Source organism: Myotis nattereri (genome assembly GCF_964212035.1).
Source record: "Myotis nattereri genome assembly, chromosome: 3".
NCBI lineage: Eukaryota > Metazoa > Chordata > Mammalia > Chiroptera > Vespertilionidae > Myotis > Myotis nattereri.
The window spans coordinates 195,809,096-195,834,349 of NC_138077.1; the positions used below are offsets into that span (position 1 = coordinate 195,809,096).

At 47.3% G+C, this 25,254-nt stretch overlaps 2 protein-coding genes across 8 annotated transcripts in view; one reads left to right on the plus strand and one right to left on the minus strand.

Moving 5' to 3' along the window:
- Positions 1-2,501: 2,501 nt before the first annotated feature.
- Positions 2,502-25,254, minus strand: part of RBBP4 (RB binding protein 4, chromatin remodeling factor) — a 47,648-nt gene continuing 24,895 nt past the window's right edge. The window contains exons 12-13 of one of the 5 annotated variants that reach the window (XM_081086330.1): positions 23,716-23,795; positions 18,633-19,897 (exon numbers count right to left, since the gene is read on the minus strand). In XM_081086330.1, coding sequence (XP_080942456.1) covers positions 23,730-23,795 — 66 coding nt within the window. In that variant the 3' untranslated portion in view covers positions 18,633-19,897; positions 23,716-23,729. Of the gene's footprint in view, positions 2,780-18,632; positions 19,898-22,823; positions 23,796-25,254 lie in introns of those variants that run through there. The other 4 variants (XR_013995669.1, XM_081086331.1, XM_081086328.1 and 1 more) reach the window with 4 other exon arrangements.
- On the plus strand, positions 8,351-22,823 carry SYNC (syncoilin, intermediate filament protein; the record flags this gene model as incomplete). Of its 3 annotated transcripts, XM_081086323.1 has the most annotated exons (5): positions 8,539-8,606; positions 13,779-15,180; positions 19,892-20,016; positions 20,189-20,265; positions 21,656-21,709. In XM_081086323.1, the coding sequence occupies exons 1-5, from the start codon at positions 8,554-8,556 to the stop codon at positions 21,664-21,666; spliced, it is 1,668 nt and encodes a 555-aa protein (XP_080942449.1). In that variant the 5' UTR covers positions 8,539-8,553. The 3 variants fall into 3 exon arrangements, with proteins under 3 accessions (XP_080942447.1, XP_080942449.1, XP_080942448.1); XM_081086321.1 differs by lacking the exon at positions 20,189-20,265 and having other exon boundaries at positions 8,351-8,606; positions 21,656-22,823; XM_081086322.1 differs by lacking the exon at positions 21,656-21,709 and having other exon boundaries at positions 20,189-20,312.

Here is a 25,254-nt window from a genome sequence, read left to right on the forward strand (position 1 = left end):
CCCTCTGCAATCCTTGTCTCCATAGCCAGTACCATATGGCCTGAGCCAGAAACCTGGGCATGTGAGGCACACACACACACACACACACACACACACACACGACCAGCTACTGCAACCTGTCGAATCTATCTCCCCCGTTTCCTCAAGCCTGGGAGGGGGGCAGCCTGTGCAGTGAGCAGTCCAGCTCTGCTACTTCCCAGCTCTGTGACTTAGGGCAAGTCACTGCTTTTCTCTGAACAAACCTCAGTTGCCTCATCTATAAACGGGGTGATGGTCATGCTTACCTCCCAAGATTGGATTGGTGAGAGAATGAAACAACATATAGAGGCAGAGTGCTGCAGGGCCATTCCCAGGGACTCAGACAGGCTTGGTGAGTGAATCAGAGACATAAGGAAGAGGTGCCAGGACTTACTGAGCTGGGCCCCGTCATACCCTCCTGGGGGTCCGCAGGACCAGCCTCTCGCAGTGTGGTTTGCTATTCGCTTGCTGCTGCTTCAGAAGCCCTGGCAGCCCAGCCCAGCCCTAATCTCTGTACTGTGACGGGAGGGGGCCTAGCTGGTGGGCAGGGGGCGGGGGGTGGGGATGGGGGGGTGGTCAGGAAGGCACAGCCATGCCTGTGAGAATGACCAGTCTAATGGGGGAGATCCAGCTCCACTCTGACCCCCGAGTGCCCAGCGTAATCAGACCCATTCTGTCCTCAGGGCCCCAAGACGTTAGTGGGGGAGTTGTGGCTCTGCCCCAAGGGCTCCAAGTCTGATGGGAGACAGCCTAATCCAAGAGCTCCCAAGCTGGTGGGGAAGACACTTCCCCTGGGATCCCCGGTCTGCTGGGATGGTTCATCCTCGTCTATGGCCACCAGGCTGCTAAAGGAGCCACCACACTGGTTCTCAGTGATCCCAAGTCCCAAAAGAAGAGAGTGAATATGTTCCTCGGACACACAGGTACCCAGACACAGAGAAACGGAGATGAGCACCGATGACTGTGCTTGTGTGTGTGCCTCTTGCACATGAGTGTTTGTGACTCGGTTCGAGTATGTGACTGTGTGTGGCTGTGCCTGTTCCTGTGACTGTGCATGGGCCTCTGAGCCAAGAGCTGTTGCAAACGCTCCGTGAATAAACCCAGCTGGGTTGAATCACTCATTCATCGGACACGTGTTCGCTTTGTTCCAGTCACTGAGGCCTACGAGACCATGGAGCCCTCAATAGGTGTGGTTCCTGCTCTCAGGGACATCACTGTGTAATGGAGGTGGATGAAGCACGAAGAAAGCATGAAGACTGCAGGAACACAGGGGAGGGGGACTTCCTGGAAGCGGTGATATTTGAGCTGCACCCAAAGTAACAGGCTTTAGAGCTGGGGGGAAGGGTGTTCCAGGGAGAGGGAACAGCATGTGCAAAGGCTGTGACCTGGGGAGAGAGCCCAGGAAAGGTTTGCGGGAGGAGCTGAGTGGATGCAGTATTGGAAGAGGTAAGTAGGCAAGAAGAGGGGGCATAGCTTCAGTTTTTGTTTTTTCTTTGTGTGTGTGTATGAGTGTGGGGTGTGAGTGTGTGTGTGTGTGGTGTGAGTGTGAGTGTGTGTGTGTGGTGTATGTGTGTGGAGTGTGGGGTGTGTGTATGTGTGGAGTGTGTGTGTGAGTGTGGTGTGTGAGTGTGTGTGAGTGATGTGTATGTGGAGTGTGTGTGTGTGTGTGTGTGTGAGTGTGGGGTGTGAGTGTGTGTGTGTGGAGTGTGTGTGTGGGGGGGGTGAGTGTGGTGTGTGTGTGAATGTGGTGTATGTGTGTGGAGTGTGTGTGTGTGTGTGTGTGTGAGTGTGGGGTGTGTGTGTGTGTGTGTGTGAGTGTGGGGTGTGAGTGTGTGTGGAGTGTGTGTGGAGTGTGTGTGGTGTGTGTGTGAGTGTGCTGTGTGTGTGTGTGTGAATGTGGTGTATGTGTGTGGAGTGTGTGTGTGTGTGTGTGAGTGTGCTGTGTGTGTGTGTGTGTGTGTGTGTGTGTGTGTGTGTGTGGAGTGGAAATAGCCAGAGTGTGCTCGCCTGAACCTGTACCTGGGGATGGAAGGACAGTGTCCAGAGGAGCCAGAGGGTCTGAAGGCGAAAAGCAAGTGCAGAGGCTGATGCTGCCGGAGGGCGGAGGGCGAGGCTGAGAGCTGAGTCCTGCCCTGCTCCGGGCTGTGCTGGGAGAGACCTAGAGAAGCCGGGGAGCCGGGAAAGGTCCCCAGGAGAGCCCCCGCTTTAGAGGGAATTGAATAATGGCTCCCCCACGGGGTAGAGGTGAGAATTACATTACACGCCTTTCCCCAAGTTGCCCTCCACGGAGCCCTGAGTCCCTGTGTTTCCCGTTTGTTTCTGAGCCCAGGAAGCAGGTTCCGAAAGGCCCGAGGCTGCGGAGCAGAGCGTGAGGGAGCGGTCTGGACTGGAGCCGGGCTGAGACTGGGCTTGGCTCCTCCCTGAGTCTCACGGCCTCCCAGCACGCGAATGCGCCTTTTGAATCGGTTGCGGGGGGATCTGGTGCTGTTACTATTATTGTTGTTTATTATTGATTACCAAGGTGATCCGAAAACATCCTGATTCAGCTCCGGCTCCGACCTCCCGGCTTCCCGCCCTTAAAGCTCCGGGCCCAGGCGGCCCCGCGTGGCCGCGGTGGGAACAGCAGTCGCCAGGGCGCGGGGTCGGCGTGGTGGCGCCCCTGGAGGCGGCGCTGGGCACTGCCGCGAGAGCCCGACCGCCGAGCGCGGCGTCCTCTGCAGGCTGGTCAGCACCCGCATGGGTCCCGGGACAAGGGTCCCAGCTGGCGGGTAAGAAAATAGAAAATAAAGAGAATAACACACATGAGGCGACTTTTATATACTGGACAGAAGCTGGGCATTTCCTCCACGTTTTCTCATTTAACACCCACTCAACCTCATTTCCTAGAAATGGAAGCTGAGGTTCACAGAGCTTAAGGAACTGACCCAGAATTGCAGACCTGGATTTGAACCCAACCCTGCCAAAGTCTGCGGCCTAACCCAGAACCCCTCCCACTAAGTCCAAAGAGGAAACGGCCCCTGGACCCTCTGACTAGACTGTAAGCCTCTGGAAGTCAGGCATAAAAATGGTGATGATAAAAATAATAATAATAATTCAGTCACTAGTGGGGGCAGTGTACCGAATTTGAGCGTCACTATTTCCTGCATGTGTGTCTTTGGTCAACTAAGTTACTTCACCTTTCTGAGTCTCAATTTTACCACCAGTAAGTGAGCTTTAAAAAAAAAAATTTTTTTTCCCATGTGAAGCATCAATCAGTTGCCTCCTGAACGTGTGTCCCTACTGGAGATCAAACATGCAACCTGGGGATGTGCCCTGACCAGGAATCAAACTTGCCACCTTCTGGTGCAGGGGATGTCGCTCCAACCAACCCAGCCACACCAGCCAAGGCAGGGAGTGAGCTTTCTTAAAGTCTTACGTTACAGGGCTATCGATGTTCTGAGGATTCAGTGCAATCATGCAGACGCAGTGCTTAGCTTAGCGCCTGGCATGTAGAAGGGCTCAAGAAAACAGCCATTATGATTTACTCACTCAGACACTATTTACTGAAAACCTGGGACCTAGGGATACAGGGAAAGAAGTACAGATATTGTTCTTGCTTTGATGATTTCCTAGTTCCTGTGTTCCTAGGATCTGGCACATTGCTGGCTTAATAAATGTTGAAATGAATGCATAAAGAAGCAAATGAAGGAATAAATAGACAAATGTACTGCAGTAAGAGGGAGAAAAGGGGGTTTTAAAAAATAATAGCCGGAACAAAAATACAAAAAAATTAAGAAAATTAAACACACACACACACACACACACACACACACACAAAAGCTAATATTTTGGGCGCACTCCCAATGTATCAGTACTTGACTAAATGCTTTTTGTATCCTTAGTTCATGCTCACAGCAAACCCATAAGGTGAAGTGTTACCCGATTTTACAGAGAAAAACACCATCTCTGAGAGGGAGAGTGTAAGTGCAGGGCAGGCTTTAGGCTTGGGCCTGCTGCCTCCAAAGCTTGGCTTTGAACCCGTGCTCCCTTGAAGCAGTGGCTGGAGGGCCCAGCTGGGGCATCTTCCGCCAGCCTCCTGCCACCTCTGGATGGTTGGCTAGAGCTCTTGGCACACAGAAACTCAGCAGAACGGCCTCCACCTGCACCAGTAATAATGGGGAATGTTCTACTCTCAGTTCACTTTGGCTCGCTCGGCTCGCTCGCGTGCTGAGCCTCACATTTGACTGATTCATAACACTCCTGTGAAGAGAGTGTTAATTGCCTATTTCACAGGCCGGCAACTGAGGTTCAGGAAGGCCGGCTCGAAAGGTCATGTGGGGCAGGCTCTGGGGTATGGTGGAAACTGCTGCCCTCTGGTGCCTCGCTACTGCCAAGCTCACCCTCTGCCAGTCATCCTCCCATCCCTCCCCACTCTCCTAGCCCCTTTCCTGACCTGTTCTGGCCAGGGTCACTATAGGCCAGTGGTTCTCAACCTTCCTAATGCCGCGACCCCTTAATACAGTTCCTCATGTTGTGGTGACCCCCAACCATAAAATTATTTCCGTTGCTACTTCATAACTGTAATTTTGCTACTGTTATGAATCATAATGTAAATATCTGATATGCAGGATGTATTTTCATTGTTACAAATTGAACATAATTAAAGTATAGTGATTAATCACAAAAACAATATGTAATTATATATGTGTTTTCCGATGGTCTTAGGCGACCCCTGGGAAAGGGTCATTCGATCCCCAAAGGGGTCTCGACCCACAGGTTGAGAACCGCTGCTATAGGCCTAAGCCTGAGTAAGGGGAGCTAAGCGGGACCTCTTGGGACCCTGCCTGGAGGGTAGCATGAGGTCACGATTCACCAAGGATGGGATTTTGATCTGTTCACAACTTTTCAGATTCTGGTTTTTGGTGGTGATTTAGAAAAAGGGTCTCCCCCAAATTCTCTGCCAAGGGCTCATTTTCCCTGGGGGTATTTCTTACCTCAGGGGTCTCAGCAGGAAACAGGGGAACACTCAAAGTATTTGCCAGAAGAGGGTTTAATGAAGGGACTATTCACAGAGATGGAGCAGGAATGGTGAAGCACCCTGGGGGTCACAACAGTGGAATGGAGTCACTCCCCACAGGCCCGAAGGAACCAAGGGAGGGGAGGGAGCCTTGTTAATGAACCTGGAGAGAGGTGTATCCATGGGTGCAGGCCAACCAACAGGAACTTGGGGTGGAGGTGCCAAAATCACAGGGGAAGAAGGCATTATAAACATCCTGATCTCACTCTCCTCCTTCCCTCTGATCTCCTGCCAGTGTCTCCTATGGCCAAACTCCCCCTGAAACCAAAAGGCAAGCGGGCCCAGGTGAGACTGTCAGCAGGAGTCAGCCCCCGGGCAGACAGCAGGGCTGAGAAGCTTGGAGAGCGGAGGCTAGGCCGAGAGGTGCTAGCCCAGAGCTCTTCTCTTCCTGGACTCTGCTTTGTGGAGGGGCTGAGAGACAGTGGCTGTGCTTGCTTTTCAAAGCAGCTGTGCCTGTCGCAGAGCATCCACTGTCATCTTTTCAGGCCCAGGTTTGTCCCCGAGGCTGTGCCGTCCCGGTTCCCAGCGCCGATCCCATCACTCAGCTCAGTGATTTGGTATTATTCTCTGCATGGGTCCGTTTCCCCAGGAGACAGTTCCAGCATCCTCTATCCTGCGAGCTCTTTGCAGGCAGGGGTCTGGGCCAAATAAAGCTATTTTCTCTGACACAGGGCCTGGCACAGACCAAGCGCCAATGTCTGCCAAGTGCGCTGAACCCTACAGCCTCACCGCCTCACTCTGCCTTGGTATACACAATCTGGGCACATGCATATGTCTGTTTCCCTGAGTGCACTGGTGCTTCTTGATGGTGAGTGGCCCAGGCCTGGCACATAGCAAGCATCAAAGGTTGCCTGAATTGGCGTAGGTAGGGCCATCCTGCTTTCCTTCAACTTTACTTATTTATTTATTTATTTATCTATTTATTTATTTACTGAGATCCTATTATATGCTAAAGCCCTGTGCTAGGCCCTGGGGACATAGCAGTAAATAAGTCACACAATGTCAGGGGGCTTCCATTCTAGTGGGGGAAGCAGAGAGGGAATTGAAAAGAAGCAATAATATTGCAGGTTGTAATACGTGCTGTGCAGGAAATAAACAAGGTGATGATCCCAGTAAGTGGGTGGACCTTCATGTGGGGGGAGGGGACATATCAGGAAAGGCCTTTCTTTTTTTCTTTTCTTTTTTTAAATATATTTTATTGATTTTTTACAGAGAGGAAGGGAGAGGGATAGAGAGTTAGAAACATCGATGAAAGAGAAACATCGATCAGCTGCCTCCTGCATACCCCCCACTGGGGATGTGCCTGCAACCAAGGTACATGCCCTTGACTGGAATCGAACCAGGGACCCTTGAGTCCGCAGGCCGACGCTTTATCCACTGAGCCAAACCAGTCAGGGCAGGAAAGGCCTTTCTGAGGAGATGACATGTAAGCTGAGACCTGAGGAAGAGTAGAAACTGGGATGTGAAGAGCTGGAAAGGGTGTTCTAAGTAGAGGGAACAGCAAGAACAAAGGCCTGGAGGTGGAGGAGTTTCTGGGACCCTTGGGAGTCCGTGTTTCAGCCTAAAGGAGGGCTTGAGTGGGGAGGTTAGGAGGGGTTAAGGAGTTCCATCTTGGGGACTGCTCAGGGACAGCTCTGGGCTAGGGGTTTAGAGGGGAAGGGATGACCTTTTTAATGCCACCTTGCTGCCTGTTGCCTAGCACCCACAGCAAACAGTGCTGCTGGCAGGCCTTACCCTCACTCCCTGGGCTCCCCTCTGACTGGCAGCAGCTGTCAAATGACCAGCAGCTGAGGCTTTGCCAACCTCCTCCCCTGGAATATTTCAGGGGTAAGTCAGAAAATGACCAGCTGCCTCCAAAACCCAGCTTTTCTTGTGCATCATACCTTACAAGGGTGTGTTTGGCTGCCCTGGGTGTTAATCTCCCACCCCCTTGCATTAGACAGAGAGATATAAATATACAGCCACAGGCAGCACACTCAGATATGTGAATTAATGAACACAGACGCAGACCTCCCTCACCCACAGCAGACACTCCTCACATGCACACTCCTCACACCCATCCACACTCACCCGCCTCGGCCCCCAGGCACTCAGGCACTATACACAGGACTATACACATGCCCCACGATCACACACAGGACTATACACATGCCCCACAATCACACACAGGACTATACACATGCCCCACAATCACACACAGGACTATACACATGCCCCACAATCACACACAGGACTATACACATGCCCCACAAACAGTCACAACAGTTGGCTGCACATAGATACTCCAGGACACATAATCACTTCCCCTGGGGTTATACAGTCACACGCAGACATGTACCCCACAGTCATCACAATCACTCATGGGCACACAATCCCACAGTCTCCTGCTCTGCACACCACACACACACACAGCCAGGTGGTGTTCATACAGCCAGCAGCGGGGGCACACTGATACAACAAACACTTCACACAGGTCCAACACATTCACACCATCCCCCCCCCCCCCCACTCCACACCCCACTCAAGGCCTCTCAGTGCACAGCATTCTTCTGCGATTAAGTCAAAGACCTCCCCACACAGGGGGCTCAGTGGAAAAAAGGCGTCAGAATGCCCGAGGCCCAGGCCTGGGAAGGGACGGGCAGCTTCTCTCTGGGGGAGAAAGAGTGGAGTGTTGGAAGTTTGCCCCTGATACCGGTGGGCTAAGGGCTTGGGGTGGGGCATGCCTTGGAATGGACAGAAGCGGCGGGGGGGGGGGGGGGATGAGGGGGATGGGGGGACAGGAGGGGTGGCATGTGGCAGGTGGAGCAAGCCGAGAGACCCCAGGAAACCTCGCAGCGCGGGGGGGGGGGGGGGGGGTGCTGAAAGCTGTGCTCAATATGGACCTCAGGCTTATAGGCTGACAGCCCTCCCACACAGCCCGTCCCTACCCCAGCCACAGGCTCCCAGGCTGCCCACTGCCCCTCACTCATGCGCTGTGGCTCCTGAGCCTTCCTCTGGCTCTGCAGGGCAGCGAGGTGCCCAGCTGTGGCCCACATTCCCAAATGAGCGGGGGTGTGGGGTCCCTCTAGTCCACCACCCCAAACCCTGCCCGTCTCCCCCACCGGCCAGGCCGGGACAGTGCTCTTCTGGGGCTGCAGAGCCACCTCCTCTCCTGATTCCCCGCAACGGGGACCTGGGAGGGGAAGGGTGGAGAGAAAGAAGGTTCCGGAGGATCCCCAGGCTGGCTGGTCTCGTGGACCCAGATAGCCACCCCCAGCCCCACCCCCAGCCCCACCGCAGGCTGGTCCCCGGAGGGCGGCCTCTCCCCACCCTCTGGGGGCGCGGCCGGCTCCCTCCTCCCGCCGGCAGGAGTCGGGCCAAGTGGGCGCGCCCGCGGGCGGATCCGGTGTCGGCTGCAGCTGTCAGTGCGGCGGGCGCGGAGCCGGCGGCCGGCGGGGCCGCCTATTAATAACGCGCTGCCCGGCCCGGGTCGCGCAGCCATGGCCAGCTCGGAGCCCCGGCGCAGCGGCGACGGCGCCGCCCAGGCCGCGAGGTAGGACCGTCCAGGGCCCGCGGGGCGCCCCCGTGGGGAGGGGAGGCTGGACGGATTCCCTTCCCCCACCTACCAGCACCTTCTGCCGGGCGGGGGTAGGGGACCGGGACCGGCGGGGTGCGGCACGGCGCGGGGCGGAGCCACCAGCGAAGGGAGATGGGGGGTGTCCCTGCTCAGGGTCCTGGCACCTCCGTTCGTCAGCGGCTTTTTATAATGCCCCCTCCCCTTCCTCGGGCCATGTGAGCATTAACCCTTTCAACCGCCAACTGCCATTTGGCCCACAGCGGCCAAGGAGTTACTTGTTTCTTTCAGTCCTCACCCCAAATACAGCTGGAGGTGGAGGCCTCCTCCCTTCGCCGAGGAAGACTCTGGGTGCAAGGTTGGGCATCTGCCAGCTTGGAGTTAAGTCTGTTCAGGCAGCTTGTCCCCAGCTGTCTGGGGCCTGAAAAGGGGGTGCAGGGTCTACCTCGCAGATGAGCAGGAGGGCCCTGGAGCTGAGGCCCTCCTGCATCCATCCACAGTCAGCTGGTTAGGGGGCAGGGACCTGTGGCTGAGGAACCCCGGGTCAGACTGTAGCCCTGGGCTTCCCAATGTACCAAGAGGTGGAGGTGCAAATACACACCCCCGACACCCCTCACTGTCACACACAGCACAAAGCTGAACAGTCTTACACATACCCTCACCACTACTGCCATCACACATACAGGTACACAGACACACACCAACTCACATACACACATACAGGTACACAGTCAGACACACACCAACTCACATACACACATACAGGTACACAGTCAGACACACACCAACTCACATACACACATACAGGTACACAGACACACACCAACTCACATACACACATACAGGTACACAGACACACACCAACTCACATACACACATACAGGTACACAGACACACACCAACTCACATACACACATACAGGTACACAGTCAGACACACACCAACTCATATACACACATACAGGTACACGGAGTTAGACACACACCAACTCACACACATACAGGTACACGGACACACACCAACTCACATACACACATACAGGTACACGGAGTCACACACACACCAACTCACATACACACATACAGGTACATGGAGTCAGACACACACCAACTCACATACACACATACGGGTACACATTCAGACACACACCAACTCACATACACACATACAGGTACACAGACACACACCAACTCACATACACACATACGGGTACACATTCAGACACACACCAACTCACATACACACATACAGGTACACGGAGTTAGACACACACCAACTCACATACACACATACAGGTACACAGTCAGACACACACCAACTCACATACACACATACGAGTACACGGAGTCAGACACACACCAACTCATGCCTGCACAGTATCACAAACACTTACAGCCACAGCCCTAATGGACAGAGCTGGGTGCTGCTGGAGTCCGCTGGGGACAGGGACAGAGTGGCAGAGGCAGGCTGTTTGGGGCCAAGGAAGCCTCAGGTCAGCGGCCCCAGCTGAACTGGCTCCCCTGCCCCTGGGCCTCCCATAATCTACTTTCCCGCGTCCTTACAGAGAGGCAGCTGTGTGAGGGCAGCCTCTAGCCGAGGCCTGGCACTGTGGGCGGGTGACTAAGACAACACGGTGTATGTTAACAGCACCACCTGCAAAGTCAGGAGGCCTGGGTTCTACTTCCAGATTCGCTACTCGACCTTGGGCAAGCGTCCTCCTTGGACCTCAGTCGGTTTCTGCCTTCCTTCCTTCCACAGAGCCCCACCCTGGGATACAGAGAAAATGAGAACTTACTTGTCCTTAGAAAATGGAGTATCACAGGAGACAGACACAGGCGCTTCTTATAGCTCAGAGCACTGAGTGCAAAGATGCGCTGCATACAACATGCCTTAAGAATGCCAGGCACTTTAGGGTGGTCTGGGAAATACTTCACCGAGATGGACTTTAGCAGGGCTTGAATGATGAGGAGAAATTTGTTAGGCAAATATATACAAATACACTTTGAATGCTGTGGGCCAAGCTCTAGAGTACCTGCCCTCATTGTTTTACCTCTTTTAGACCTCATGCTTATTCTAAGAGCTGAGTGGTCAAAAGGAGCTCCGAATAAAACACAAAGATAAATAAAAAACAAAAACAGCCTAACTGATTTGGCTCAGTGGATAGAGCGTCGGCCTGCGGACTCAAGGGTCCCAGGTTCGATTCCGGTCAAGGGCATGTACCTTGGTTGCAGGCACATCCCCAGTAGGGGGTGTGCAGGAGGCAGCTGATTGATGTTTCTCTCTCATCGATGTTTCTAACTCTCTATCCCTCTCCCTTCCTCTCTGTAAAAAAAAATTAATAAAATATATTTTAAAAAATAAAATAAAATACAAAAAACCTCTTTAAAAAAAAAAAAAAAACAGCTCTGGCTTTGGAGTGGAACCTTGAGTGAATTCTTTACTCTGTTTATGCTTTGGTTTCCTCATCTGTAAAATGGGGCTAATAGATGAGCATCCTGTAAAGGAGTGTTCATGTAAAATGTGTGGAATCCTGCCATGAACACAGTTACGTCCTTCCAGGGTGGAGGACTCCGCAGGAGGGTGGTCTCGGGTCCGCCTGCTAGCTGCTGAGGATCAGGGTGGGTTCTGGCTGGCTGAGCAGGTGCATCCTTCCTGGGCACTGGGAGCTCTACCTTTCCAGAACTGTTCTCTGGTCGGGTGGTGTAGAGAGAGCAGTATTCCCTCAGCTGGATCCTTTAGACCAGGGGTCCTCAAACTACGGCCCACAGGCCACATGCAAATACAAATATTGTATTTGTTCCTGTTTTGTTTTTTTACTTCAAAATAAGATATGTGCAGTGTGCATAGGAATTTGTTCATAGTTTTTTTTTTTAAACTATAGTCTGGCCCTCCAACGGCCTGAGGGACAGTGAACTGGCCCTGTTTAAAAAGTTTGAGGACCCCTGCTTTAGACATTGTGGGCCTGGGGTAGAAGGTATAAAAAGGTAATGCATGGCCCTGGCTGGTTTGGCTCACTGGATAGAGCGTCAGCCTGGGGACTGAAGGGTCCTAGGTTCGATTCCAGTCAAGGGCATGTGCCTTGGTTGCGGGCACATCCCCAGTGGGGGGTGTGCAGGAGGCAGCTGATCGATGCTTCTCTCTCATCGATGTTTCTAACTCTCTATCCCTCTCCCTTCCTCTGTAAAAAATCAATAAATATATATTTTTTTAAAAAAGGTAATGCATGTTCCAGATGGTCAAGCATTGGGTGGGCTCCTGGGGAGTGAGATGAGGCTGAAAAGTATGTTGGGGCTACATCTTTAAGGGCCTTGAGTCTCTGCTAAGCAGCTGGTTATCTATGGGTGACGTAGGGCGACATGGTTTGCTGTATGTTGTAGCAAATTGTAGAGCATAGACTAGGATGAGAAGGCCTGTTGGAAGGCTGGCACAGACAGACTCGCAGGTGAGAGTTGATGACTTGGACTAGGGCCCTGGCAGTGGATGGAGAGGGGGATGGGGACTGCAGACTTTGGGAGACAGAAGGGTTAGTTCTCGGTAAGTTGGCTGTATAGGGGAGGGAAGAGATGTTTAAAGATTTCTTGTCTCATCAAGCTGGTGATATGTTTCACTGAGCTGGAGAATACAGGTGCAGCAAGCTCCAGGAGAATAATAATTTAGGGCAGTTGAGTTTGAGGTGCAAAGTAACATCTGGTAAAGATATCTAAGAAGCACTTTCTCTCTGGTAAAGTGATGTGAATGGACTAGGTGACTGTCGAGGTTGTCTTGGAACTTTAGGTTTTGGTGTGGGTGCTGGGTTGAAGGACGCCAGTGATGTTTGGGGCCTGATGAAACCATACTTTTGTAGTTTCCAGAGGGCCAACATGAGAAAACAAAGGAAACCCTGGGATTCCCGGGGTGTTTGAGAGGACAGAGTACAGGATGATTTAGAGTAAAAATAACCTTTATTGGGAACTTGGAATAAGATATAGAGCTTAAAACCTGGACACAAGTAGGCCTTTTCAAAACAGAGCAATCAAAATCTTTCATAGATGGAACTTTTTACTTTTACTTATACTTTATGTCTAAAAAATGTTTCTTGAAAGCAATAGTCAAATTTAGTTTGTTTTATAACTGATATACATTAAATATCAGTTTTTTTTGAGTAAAGTACTTAATCGCTTTAACCTCCGTTTCCTGATCTGTGAAATGGGGATAAATGTAACCAACTACCTCGTAGAATTGTTATGAGGATTAAATGAGTTGACATACATAAAGCATTTAAAACAGGGCCTGGCACACATAAGACCTCTATAATAATTATTATTTCCATGGTATTTTATATTTTCAAGGAATTGCTTAGAGATCCAAGGTAGGAGAGATGCATTTGAAACAGGAAAGACAAAGCCACTTGAGGGCCAAAGGAACAGGGGAGCATTCACTGACGGGAACTCATCTAGCTAGCAAGCAATGGGCAGCTGGGTTATCGGGCTCATTTGTTAGAATCACAGAATCTAAGAGACTTTACAGGCTAGAAGGATTGACATTTTACAGGAACAGAGATGTGGTTTTACTTGCTGTGAAGAAGTCTTAAGAATTTTAGTCAAACTCAGCATTTGTCAAGAACATGATGGGCCAGCCCTATCTGCTAAGAGGGAATCTTGGCTGCATCAATAGTGTCCGGAGATTGACTGCTTAGAGCACACCTGGGTGTTGCTCCAATACCCAACCTCAAGGGACAGTGACAATTTGGAGCCTGGTTGGAAAGAAGTGACCCAAATGAGGAAGGCCCTGGAAAACTTGGCACGCATGGAGTTGAAAGACATGTTAGTTCTTGTTAAGTGTTTAGAGAACTTACATGGGAAAGGAGTTAGACTTCTCTGATTCTAGAAAGAAGAATCAAGTCCAGGTAAAAAAGGTTTATGATAGCGAAACAAATAGTGGTTAGTTTCCTGGCCTTAAAGGTATGTAGCTGACTAGACTTTGACATCATGGGTATGTTGTCAGGGGATCTAAGCAATGGGCTGTGAGGGGATAAGTCAGTGGAGGGAAGGGAGCAGACAAGTGCTGAGATGTGAGAAGCTGATATGATTTAGGTCTATGGCCTAATGGCTCCAGCCATGAACCATCCTGGGATTGTGGCTGCCCTCTCACTTTAAGTCATTTCTTTTGCAGGGAAACAAGAGCACAGGCCACTTCTTTTCAAGAGGAGGGACACTCTGAATGCCTGGATGATACTTTTCCTTTGGAGGGGATCTTGAATATAGAGGACATGCTCTTCCTGGGGGACACAGGTGACTTTGATGACATCCTGTACCTGGAAGAGACTGGGCAGCCTGAGGAGACGCTGTATATAGAGGATAACAGGCAGCCAAATGAGGCCGTGTGTGTGGAGGAGCCTGTGAAGCCAGAGGACACACTGTGTGTGGAGGAGCCTGTGAAGCCGGAGGACACACTGTGTGTGGAGGAGCCTGTGAAGCCGGAGGACACACTGTGTGTGGAGGAGCCTGTGAAGCCGGAGGACACACTGTGTGTGGAGGAGCCTGTGAAGCCGGAGGACACACTGTGTGTGGAGGAGCCTGTGAAGCAGGAGGACACACTGTGTGTGGAGGAGCCTGTGAAGCAGGAGGACACACTGTGTGTGGAGGAGCCTGTGAAGCAGGAGGACACACTGTGTGTGGAGGAGCCTGTGAAGCCGGAGGACACACTGTGTGTGGAGGAGCCTGTGAAGCTGGAGGAGACAAGCCCAGAGCAGATGGCTTATGGGGGAGAGACGGTCAGAAACGAAGAGAAACCTAACCCTGAGAGCCTTGGAGCCGGGTCTAGTCCCAGCACAGAGAGCCTGAGCATAGAGGACCTAGAATTGCTCGAGGGGCGTTTCCAGGAATGTGTCCAAGCTGTGGCCCAGCTGGAAGAGGAGCGGGATCAGCTCATCCATGAGCTTGTGTTGCTCCGGGAACCAGCTCTCCAGGAGGTGCAACAAGTCCATCAGGACATCCTGGATGCCTACAAACTGCATGCTCAGGCAGAGCTGGAGAGGGATGGGCTCAGGGAGGAGATCCACCTGGTCAAGCAGAAGCTGTTCAAGGTGACCAAGGAGTGTGTGGCCTACCAGTACCAGCTGGAGTGCCGCCAGCAGGAAGTGGCCCAGTTTGCCGATTTCCGGGAAGTGCTGACCGCACGGGCAGCCCAGCTCTCAGAGGAACTGGCCCGGCTCCGGGATGCCTATCAGAAGCAGAAGGAGCAGTTACGGCAGCAAATAGAAGCACCTCCAAGCCAGAGGGAAGGACACTTCCTGCAGGAGAGCCGGCAGCTCTCTGCCCAGTTTGAGAACCTCGTGGCAGAGAGCCGCCAGGGCCTGGAGGAGGAGTATGAGCCACAGCTGGTGCGGCTCCTGGAGAGGAAAGAAGCCGCCGCCAGAGCCCTGCAGAAAACCCAGGCAGAGATCCAGCAGATGAAGGAGGCTCTGCGGCCGCTGCAGGCAGAGGCCCAGCAGCTCCATCTGCTGAACAGGAACCTGGAGAACCAGATCACACTTGTGAGGCAAAAACGCGACGAGGAAGTGCAGCAGTACAGGGTAGGCCCAGTGGGCAGGAAAGGAATTCGGTCTCTTAGCTTGGGGAAGGGAAAGGGAAGGGGTCAAATATCTTTTGGGCTGAAGGACACACACTGTCATATGTAGGAACGACTTCTTTTGAGGTCTGTGGTAGAGGCTGAAATTGACTTGCACTCTTAATTTAAACCCTTTTATACCAATTATCTCATTTGATCCTCTCATTAATCCCCCAAATCCTTTATTATTTTTTAAATCCTTACCTGGTAATATTTTTTTTTCTTTACAAATATTTTTTTTATTGATTTCAGAGAGGAAGGGAGAGGGAGAGAGAGAAACGTCAATGATGAGAGGGAATCATTGATCGGCTGCCTCCTGCACGCCCCACACTGGGGATCCAGCCTGCAACCAAGGCACATGCCCTGATCAGAACCGAACTGTGACCTCCTGGTTCGTAGGTCTATGCTCAACCACTGAGCCATGCCAGTTGGACCCAAAGGTATTTTTCCCATTGATTTTTAGAAAGTGGAAGGTAGGAGGGGGGGCGGGGTGGGGAGTGGAGAAACATCGATGCAAGTGACACATCAACTGGTTGCCGCCCGCAGGGCACCCCAGCTGGGGCTGGGGATTGAACTGCATGCAACCAAGGTATGTGCCCTTCACCGGGAATCAAACCTGTCACCCTTCAGTCCGAGGCTCTAATTACTAAGAAAAACTGGCCAGAGCCATTATTATTATTGTTATTTTTAGAGGAAACAGGCTCAGTGAGCCAGAGTAATTTTTTGTAAGATGTTTCGTTTTTAGAGAGGAAGGGAGAGGGATAGAAACATCAATGAGAGACCATCATCGATTGGCTGCCTCCTGCATGCCCCCCACTTGGGATCAAGCCTACAACCCCAGGCATGTGCCCTGACTGGGAATCAAACTGTGACCTCCTGGTTCATGGGTCGACGTTCAATCACTGAGCCACTCCAACCAGGGAAAAACCCTCTTGATGAGTGTCTTTCATAGCTTTACCATAATTAAAGGAATCAAGGTCTGAAGGAGCTAATTCTTTTTGAATGGCTTCTTAAATTGTTCATCAAAGGTCGCTTATGGCACCTGATTACTTTTCAAAGGTACACTTTACTCTTACAATTGTAAATACTGCCTCTTTCAAATATTCAGCAGATATTATCTACTTACTATGTGCCAGGGAGTGAACTATGTGCTGACAAAAGAAATGAGAAATGGGGAGGGGGAAGAGTTTCTGCTCTCCAACAGTTTAGTCTAGGAAGAATACCAGATAAAATGAACATATTTCATAAAATCTAAGACACTTGATTTTAAGATGCACTCTGATCTGTTAAAATGTCAAAGCCTTAGAATCAATGAAATACAAGACTTCAATGTGATAAACACTGTAATAGTTATAGGAATAAGGCATGTACTGTTGAAGCATGTATAATTACCCCTGCCTAGAAATTTTGAGGATCGGTTAATAGACGGCATATAGTTGAAGTTCTTTACATGCAGTAATTCATTTCTTACCTAAGATAGGTATGAACTACTGTCATCATTTGAAAAATGAGAAAACAGATGAGGAAGAAGTCATTTGTCCAAGGTTATGTATCTAGGACGTGATGCATATAATAACCCTGAGCAATCTAGCTCACACCCATAGTCAACCACAATGTGTTTGTATAAATGAATTTATGGGGTAGACAAGGGAAAGGCTTTCCAAGCAGAGGGAACAGCCTACACAAAAGCAAGAAAACACAAAGCCATACTATAGTAAGTGAGGGTGGCTGGATCATAAGGAATGTGAGTGAGCAGAGTGATGAGGCTGGAGAGGTAGATGGGGATCAGAATGTAAAGGGCTTTGTATAATCTTTGATAAGCAGTTTTCAAAAAGAAGTTTTCTCCAAAGCCAGGTCCTTTCCACAAAACAGAATTTTAAATGAAATGCCAATATATAAAACAGGCAAAAGTGGAGCTACTAGTGGCAAGGACACTTCATTTTGGCTTCTTCCTGGGTTTCATGGGACAGTTTGAAGATCACTAAAGAGCCATAATATGAGCTTGTGCAAGTTTGTCTTAATGGAAACAAACTTACACAAGTCCTGGCTCTACCACTTTCTAACTGGGGGAAACTTTGGACAATTACTTAATCCATATGGCTCTGCTCCCTCACATGTAATATACCTCATAGGGCTTTTGCAAGGAATGAACCAGTTAATGTTTCTAAAGCACGTGCAATGGTGCCTGGCCCATAGGTATGTACTCATAAAAGTGGCAGTATGGTGGGTGGATTGAAAAAGCCAGGAAGACAACTTAGACTTTATGAGAGAGATGATGAGAGATATGTAGGATAAAATGGTAGGACTTGGTGACTGGCTACAGTGGGTGGGGTGAGAAATTTGCTGAGAACGTTAACTGGAAATTGGTAGGTTGCTAATGCTGAAACATGGAATACATTTACTATCTGCAAGTTTCCCATCAACAGCCATTATGTATACTCCCAAGAACCTACAATCTGGGAGTTACACATGAATTTAAAAGATAAATAGCAATACAACAGCAGATGCTGTCTATTGTGTCAGAAGTAAAGGGCATAGAGATCTGAGTTGGGCAGGCTTGAGCAGCACTGTCCAACACAATCTCATGCAAGACAGATGCCACTTAAAAAAATAGGTGAAATATTTTATGTAACCCAGCATATAAAAACATAATTTCTTCATGTAGCCAAGTCTTAGAAATCTTACACTTATAGACATCTCAATTTGGACGAGCCATATTTCAAGTACTCAGCCCCATGTGGCTAGTGACTTCCATACTGGAGAGTGCAAGATACAAGAAAATGTTCATATTGAAAGAGGAATGGAGGTTCTAGTTAGAGGAAGGGCTAAAACTGGAGGGCATCTAGATTAAAGGAAGTGGGAAGCCTTTGAAAGATTGAGATAGAGCAGATTTTAGAAAGTTAATCTATTGGCGCTACATCAGATTAAGACGAGATTGTCCTTAACGCCAGTCATTGTAGCAATGTATCTTTCACCCGAGTTTCTTCCTGTCAGAGCACTGATGGTACAGACTGCCTTCTCAAGCATGTACTTTTGTGCCTTGTCAAAATAATAGGTTTGCTAGTGGAATTTGGGAAATCGGGGCAGAGGTATGCAAATACTTCCCTTCAGATGACATGAGAGTAAGGCCCCATTTCTGTGTGGTGTCAAAGCATGACTAAGCACAAAAAGGCCGTTAAAAAATAAGTAAATAAATAAATAAATAAATAAATAAATAAATAAAAAGGCCTTTTGATAATGTTTATGTAAATTGAGAGTCAGCCAGAATATCAACCATTGCAGATTGATGTGCCACAGGTATTATAAAGGATGACTCAGAGAACAAATTATTTAGATACTTCTAATAGCATGTACCCAAACTGGATTCCTATCTTTTTTCTTTTTCTTTTTTTTAAAAATATATTTTATTGATTTTTCACAGAGAGGAAGGGAGAGAGATAGAGAGTTAGAAACATCGATCAGCTGCCTCCTGCACATCTCCTACTGGGGATATGCCCGCAACCCAGGTACATGCCCCTGACCGGAATCGAACCTGGGACCTTTCAGTCCGCAGGCCGACGCTCTATCCACTGAGCCAAACCGGTTTCGACGTCTTTTTTCTTTTTAAAATATATTTTTATTGATTTCAGAGGGAGATAGAAACATCAATGATGAGAATCAATTGGCTGCCTCCTACACACCCCCTACTGGGGATTGAGCCTGCAACCCAGGCCATGTGCCCTTGATCAGAATCGAACCTGGGACCCTTCAGTCCGCAGCTCTATCCACTGAGCCAAACCAGCTAGGGCTGGATTCCTATCTTACTATTCTTCAAAATTTGAGAAGTCACTGCCCTTTTAAAATATGCCTTCAAACTTTAATGCTTTCCCAACTCCCTCACACTTCCTAAGGATCCATGCCAGCTAGGAACAAACACCAGACTGATTTGCAGACACCTTCCTTACCTCATTCCTCAGGCATTAAACCTCAGCAGAGACAATTTACAGAATGCATCCTGCCTGCTGGCAGAATGGGAAAGTTATCTGAAAGCTCCAGAGGGCCCACAGGGCATAGCATCTTTTTTCGTTTTTAAAGAAACTCTATTATTCTTTTTAAAAATATGTACTTTTATTGGTTTAAGATAGGGAAAGAAACATCACCGATGACAGAGAATCTTTAATTGGCTGCCTCCTGCACATCCCCTACTGGGGATCGAGCCCACAACCTGGGCATGTGCCCTTCACTGGAATCGAACTTGGGACCCTTCAGTCCCAGCCCGACGCTCTATCCACTGAGTCAAACCTGCTAGGGCTAGCATCTTTTTCCAACTTAACATTTTTTAACAAATTCAGTCTTAATGGAAACAAACTTGCTCATAGAGTAAGCAAGGTGTATAAAATTCTCAGCTCACCAAGAGGACCAAAATCCTCCCCAACACTTCTTAACATTGTGAAACTAAAAGTCCCTCTGAGCACTGCCGTTGCAGGATTACATTAAGTAAGCTGTGGTTGAAGGACAAGACTCCTTTCTTCACCATCTTCAAATGGAGTATCACTTTGTCAAAACAAATCTGTTTCAACCTTAATATTTCTATGAAGATTGAACAATATACAAGAAAGTGCTTTGTAAACTATAATGGACAATGTAAGATTTTTATCGTTCGGCTCATCAGGTATGTTCTTGGCCCTCTTATGCAGGAACAGCTGGAGAAAATGGAAGAACAACAGACACAATTAAGAAATGGAGTGCAACTCCAGGAACAGAAGAACAAAGAGATGGAGCAGCTAAGGATCAGCCTCACTGAAGAGCTTTCAACTTATAAGTCAGTTTTTGCTGCTTACCCAAATCTCAACTAACACTGGCTGGCGAGATGGATGGTGGGGAGGGCAGATGTTGCTCAAGGGAAATTTCACTCAGCAGTGGGAGACAAATGAAACTGGGAAATTTTTTTTCATCCATGAACAGATGGAAAATGGCTCTCTCTTTTTTTTAAGGGCTATGCTACCCAAGAGCCCGGAACAGGCTAATACTCCCACTTCTCAGGCAGGTGGAATCGAGACACAGTCTCAAGGTGATCCTTGTGGGTACAAGAGTGGAGTTTGCATTTTACTTTCTTAACAATACTAATACCTTAAAAGAACTTAAGTGTGTGTCTAATGACAAGTCATGTAGAGATAACACATACCTCCAAATTGCCTGGTTCAAGCATTCAGGGTTCATTTGGAATGCTTGTTTCTGATAGGACTAAAAAAAATATGCCCTAATTATCACCAGGAATTCTGTAACAGGATAAAATATCTAAGCTCTGCATTCTCCCACCTTACCCCACCTGCTATTCATAAATAGTTTCCTTAGAATAGCAGAAGGTAGTTATGCTACCTAAATCCAAACTATGACAAAGAGGCCACGGCAGCAAAATTTATCTGTATAGAAAAGCTGAAGAGGGTGTTGTTTATAAACGGAGGAAGAGGATTATTGCTTAGTATGTGAAACAAGCGACACACCTATCCATTAATTTCTCTATATAACAGTATGTTCTCATTTTTCACATTAGATTTTCTTGGATAAAGAGACTAAGAATAAAAAAGGTCTGTCAAGTATATACTAGTTAGATGCCCATAAATTTTATTCTCAATTTCCTAGTTCATCTTACAGCTTGGATACAAATTCACAAATGACTACTGTAACTAATGCTTTTCCTAACTCACTAGGACTTTCTTTTACTGTGTTTTTTTCCAGGCATAACAGACTGCGCTTATTGTTTGGGAGATTACTAGAACCATGTAATTGAGGAAAATGATCTGCTAAACACCTTTGTGTGGATCAGATTAAAAGTACAATAGGGAAAAAGCAACGATTAATTCAAAGAAACAAAACTACAGAATTTCAGGCACTGTAATACCTGTGTAAATTTAACCTGGACAGAGAAAAATTTTAGCTAGCCCCTCCCATCACCATCACCATCACACATTCATTACTTTGCAAATAAGAATCACCCAAATATTTCATAGGGGAAAGTCAACCCTGATCATATGTGAGTCACAGTCTAGCAATCTCTGCCCCCAACAAAACCTACAATAAATTTCCTAAGTTCAGTCATAAACTTTATACTGCACTAGAGACCTGGTGCACAAAATTCGTGCACTGAGGGGGAGGGGTAGGGAGGGGGTCTCTCTGCCTGGCCTGCACCCTCTCACAGTCTGGGAGCTGGCAGTTGGACAACCTTAGCACTGCCGTGGAGGTGGGAGAGGCTCCTGCCACCGCCACAGTGCTAGGGTGAGCACACTGACCACCAGGGGGGCAGCTCCTGCGTTGAGTGTCTGCCCCCTGGTGGTCAGTGCACATCATAGTGATCGGTCATTCCACAGTTCGGTCGATTTACACGTTAGCCTTTTATTATATAGGATTATTTAAAGTTGCAGAAATAATAAATTTATTCTTTTTTTCTTTCAATCTTACAGGAGCTGTTTAGAAATGTATGGCCAAATCTGTAACCCAGAAACAACCAAAAAAGCTTCTTAACAAAGGATCACTTAAGTACCCTTTTCCAAACACAGAAGAGAGTGCCAGGGACTTGGCAAGCAATTCACCCTGGGGAAGATACAAATACTGGCTGACCTGTTTAAAAAGATTCTAGGCTGGCTGGAGGCAGAACACACCCGTCAGCTCTTAGCTGGATTCTATTTCACAGGCTACTGGTAATGATTTCAATGCACGAAGGAACAGCAAAAAAAAAAAAAAAAAAAAAAAAAAAGAGCCTCCTGTCCCTCCTGTCCACCAGCAGCAAAGGATGAATACATGCATCCCTGCAGCCTTGTGCAGAATGAAACTTGCCTTGTTGTTGACCTAAACCAAAAACATTTTTTTTTGGAGCACAGGTGGGGTCAAAAGGCAGCCAATTTTCATTATATGGGTTTATAATTTGAATTCTTTTGTGCCATGAGTGTTGGACTTTTAATGAATCCTTTTACAAAGTTTACTTTTTATGCTGACGCATAGTTTACTCTTGTGTCAAGATAATTTTCACTATACTCTAAAAGAACTTAGTTCCAGAAAAAAAGGAACTAAATTTGAATCTAAAGGTTAAGGATATTCAGATTTCCCTAAGATCATGCCTCATGAAAATGATTTTTGGTGAGTAATCTACTCAGTTAAACTGAGTGATTGCAAAGAACCAGGCATTTTATCTGGTTATGGTACATGGCTTTCAGCCTTTATTTCTCACTTCTAAGAACAGGTCCCAGTGAAAAACATACTGGGGAGATTCAACCTCTATGAGAAAAGGTTCAAACACCTTTTCCAAATTTAAATTTTGCCTTAAAATCTTTCTGCCACACTGCCTTTGACATGCTTGAAAGTCCATGTAGTTCTCTATGAATAGACTTCAAAAAGATGTTATTTTATCGAAGACTAATCTGTACACCTACGATTCTATGTTTTATGTCTTTCACTTTCCTTGTGAAGGAGTAAAACTGTTTTCTATAGCTCTGGGTCTATTATAATTAATTCTGCTCTTGGTAGTCAAAGACCACAGAAAGAAACTGTCATCTGAAGAATTCTTCTAGAAGCCAGAGACTGGTGTTTGATAGATATTATATTATATACTAAATAAAGCCCATCAGCATTGGGTTATGTAGAAAAGCAATTTATTTCATTATAAGCACTTACACAGTTAGTCATAGAGAGTAACAGGCCTGTTAGTGAAACAGGTCACCCAAAACAGAGATGGTATCAAACTAGTGGTCAAGGACTAACTCCTAAAAAAAAAAGCAACTCTTATCCAGGATTAATTTAATTTTAAAAACAAATACAAGCTATAGATTCACTCTTCTCAACTTAGCTGGACAGCCTACCTGTGGTATAACTGTCAGGTAAAAACATACATCTTTACAACTTGGTGGTCCCAAGTTTTTTAAAAAAACCATTTCACAGAAAGGAAAGAAATAATATGAAATCAGCTCAAGAAATACACTAACAAGCAAAAATATATGGAAAACAGGAACACATACTTTTGACTTAAGAAACGGAGAGGAGACTAGTCTACGTAGGAAATGTGCATCCTGGAAAGTCAGGTGTGAAGATTTTAGAGTAGGATTTATGACTCAAATCTCCCCTAATTCCTGAATAAAAACATCTTGCAGTACTTACACTTCATGGCTCACACACCTACCTCTCTTGGCTCTATTCCTTATTTACTTCTAGCCTTTACTTAAATGAGCCTGAAAAATGTGGGGATATGGCATACAGAGAAAAATAAAATAACCACACACAATATTCCCCTTTCAGTGGCTACTTTAGATCTTTGATACTAGAAAATTCCTGAAAAAAATTTAAATATTAAGTCTGTGGCTTTGCTGAATCAAGCCCCTCAGTTAATATTTAGAAAACACCCTTGGATTGGGTTAATAACATTGTTGATGGTACCTATTATAGAGGGATAGCTGAACAAAGTCTGTGTCTCAGAACCAGTGTTAAATCACTATCAGGGTTGAGAGGAAAAGGGCAGGCAGTCTAAAATTACAAGTGCAGATGAATCTAGGACCCCTGTCCTTCTGGATCCACACTTCCTTCAGGGTCTTCATCATTATAAATATTCTCTGCCTGTCCAAAAAACATGAAAAAGAGAAAAGGGTCTTTAGTAAACATGAACACAAGTTCTTAAAGTTAAGGTTTCAAAAATAGATTAGGTCAGGTAAAAGGTTATGGGTCAAATAGTCTCTGTTGCAACTATTCAACTCTGCAGTTCCTGGATGACAGCAGCTAGACAATCTGCAGATGAATGGGTATGTCTGTGTGCCAATAAAAGCAGACAGCTGGCCCACAGGCCAACACCCTGGATTAGGACATTCCCACAAAACTTAAGTACGGTTACTGAATGTCTTGATAATCAACCTTCTTGAGTCCTTCAGACATCATTCATCATAGTAAAAAGCCCTGGCTTGTGTGGCCCAATAGGTTGAGTATAATCCTGTGCACTGAGAAATTGATTCTGGGTCGACCCTTGGTTGCAGGCTCAATCCCCAGTAGGCAATGGACATTTTTCTCTTTCCCTCTCCCTCTCCCTCTCAAATCACTAAAAATAAATACAAAAATAAAAATAAAGTAAAAACACAAATGTTCACAGACTAATGAATAAATAAAATGATATATCTATACAATAAAATATTATTTGACAATAAAAAAACCCAGTCATGACCTAGCCGGTTTGGCTCAGTGGATAGAGCGTCGGCCTGTGGACTGAAAGGTCCCAGGTTTGATTCCAGTCAAGGGCACATGCCCAGGTTGTGGGCTTGATCCCCATTGGGGGTGTGTGCAGGAGGCAGCTGATCAATGATTCTCTCATCACTGATGTTTCTATCTCTCTCTCTCCCTCTCCTTTCCCGATTAAAACAAACAAAAAAACACATACAAAAAAAAACCAGTCACATATTGTGATTTTATTTATATTAAATGTTCAGAATAGGCAAATCCATAGAGAAAGTAGATTGGTGGTTGCCTAGTGTTGGGTGGACTAGAGGAAAATGGGGAGTGATGGCTAATGGATATGGGTGGTTATGGGGCTTCTTTTTGGCATAACTGGGGTACTGGTTGCATAATTCTGTGAATATACAAAAATCACTGAATTATGTAAAAAAGAAAAAAAAAGAAAAAAGAAACCCCATCCCACCATCACTGTATGTTCCAAATCTTAATTTATAATTTTTTAAAATAAAAAAATGCTCTTGCGTATAAAAAACTCTACTTCTAGTTCTTGATGAAACATCTGTCTACAAAGGCATAATGTTAATTACAGACAACACTTTCATTTAGACAAAATTTATTGTTCTTAGTTTAGCACCTACTATGCATAAATCACCAGGCTAGGTGCTACAAAGTATGGGATACACTTGTTTTTGAGGAGCTTGTGATCTGACCGCAGGGAAATGTATACAATTGTGTGTTTTCTGACAATGAATGTATAATAATGCCTTTTCCCCTGACACCAATTCTCTAATGCCAACTGGGCATCCAACATGTCACTTCAATCCTGACATTAACTAATTAGAGGTAGTGCTAGACT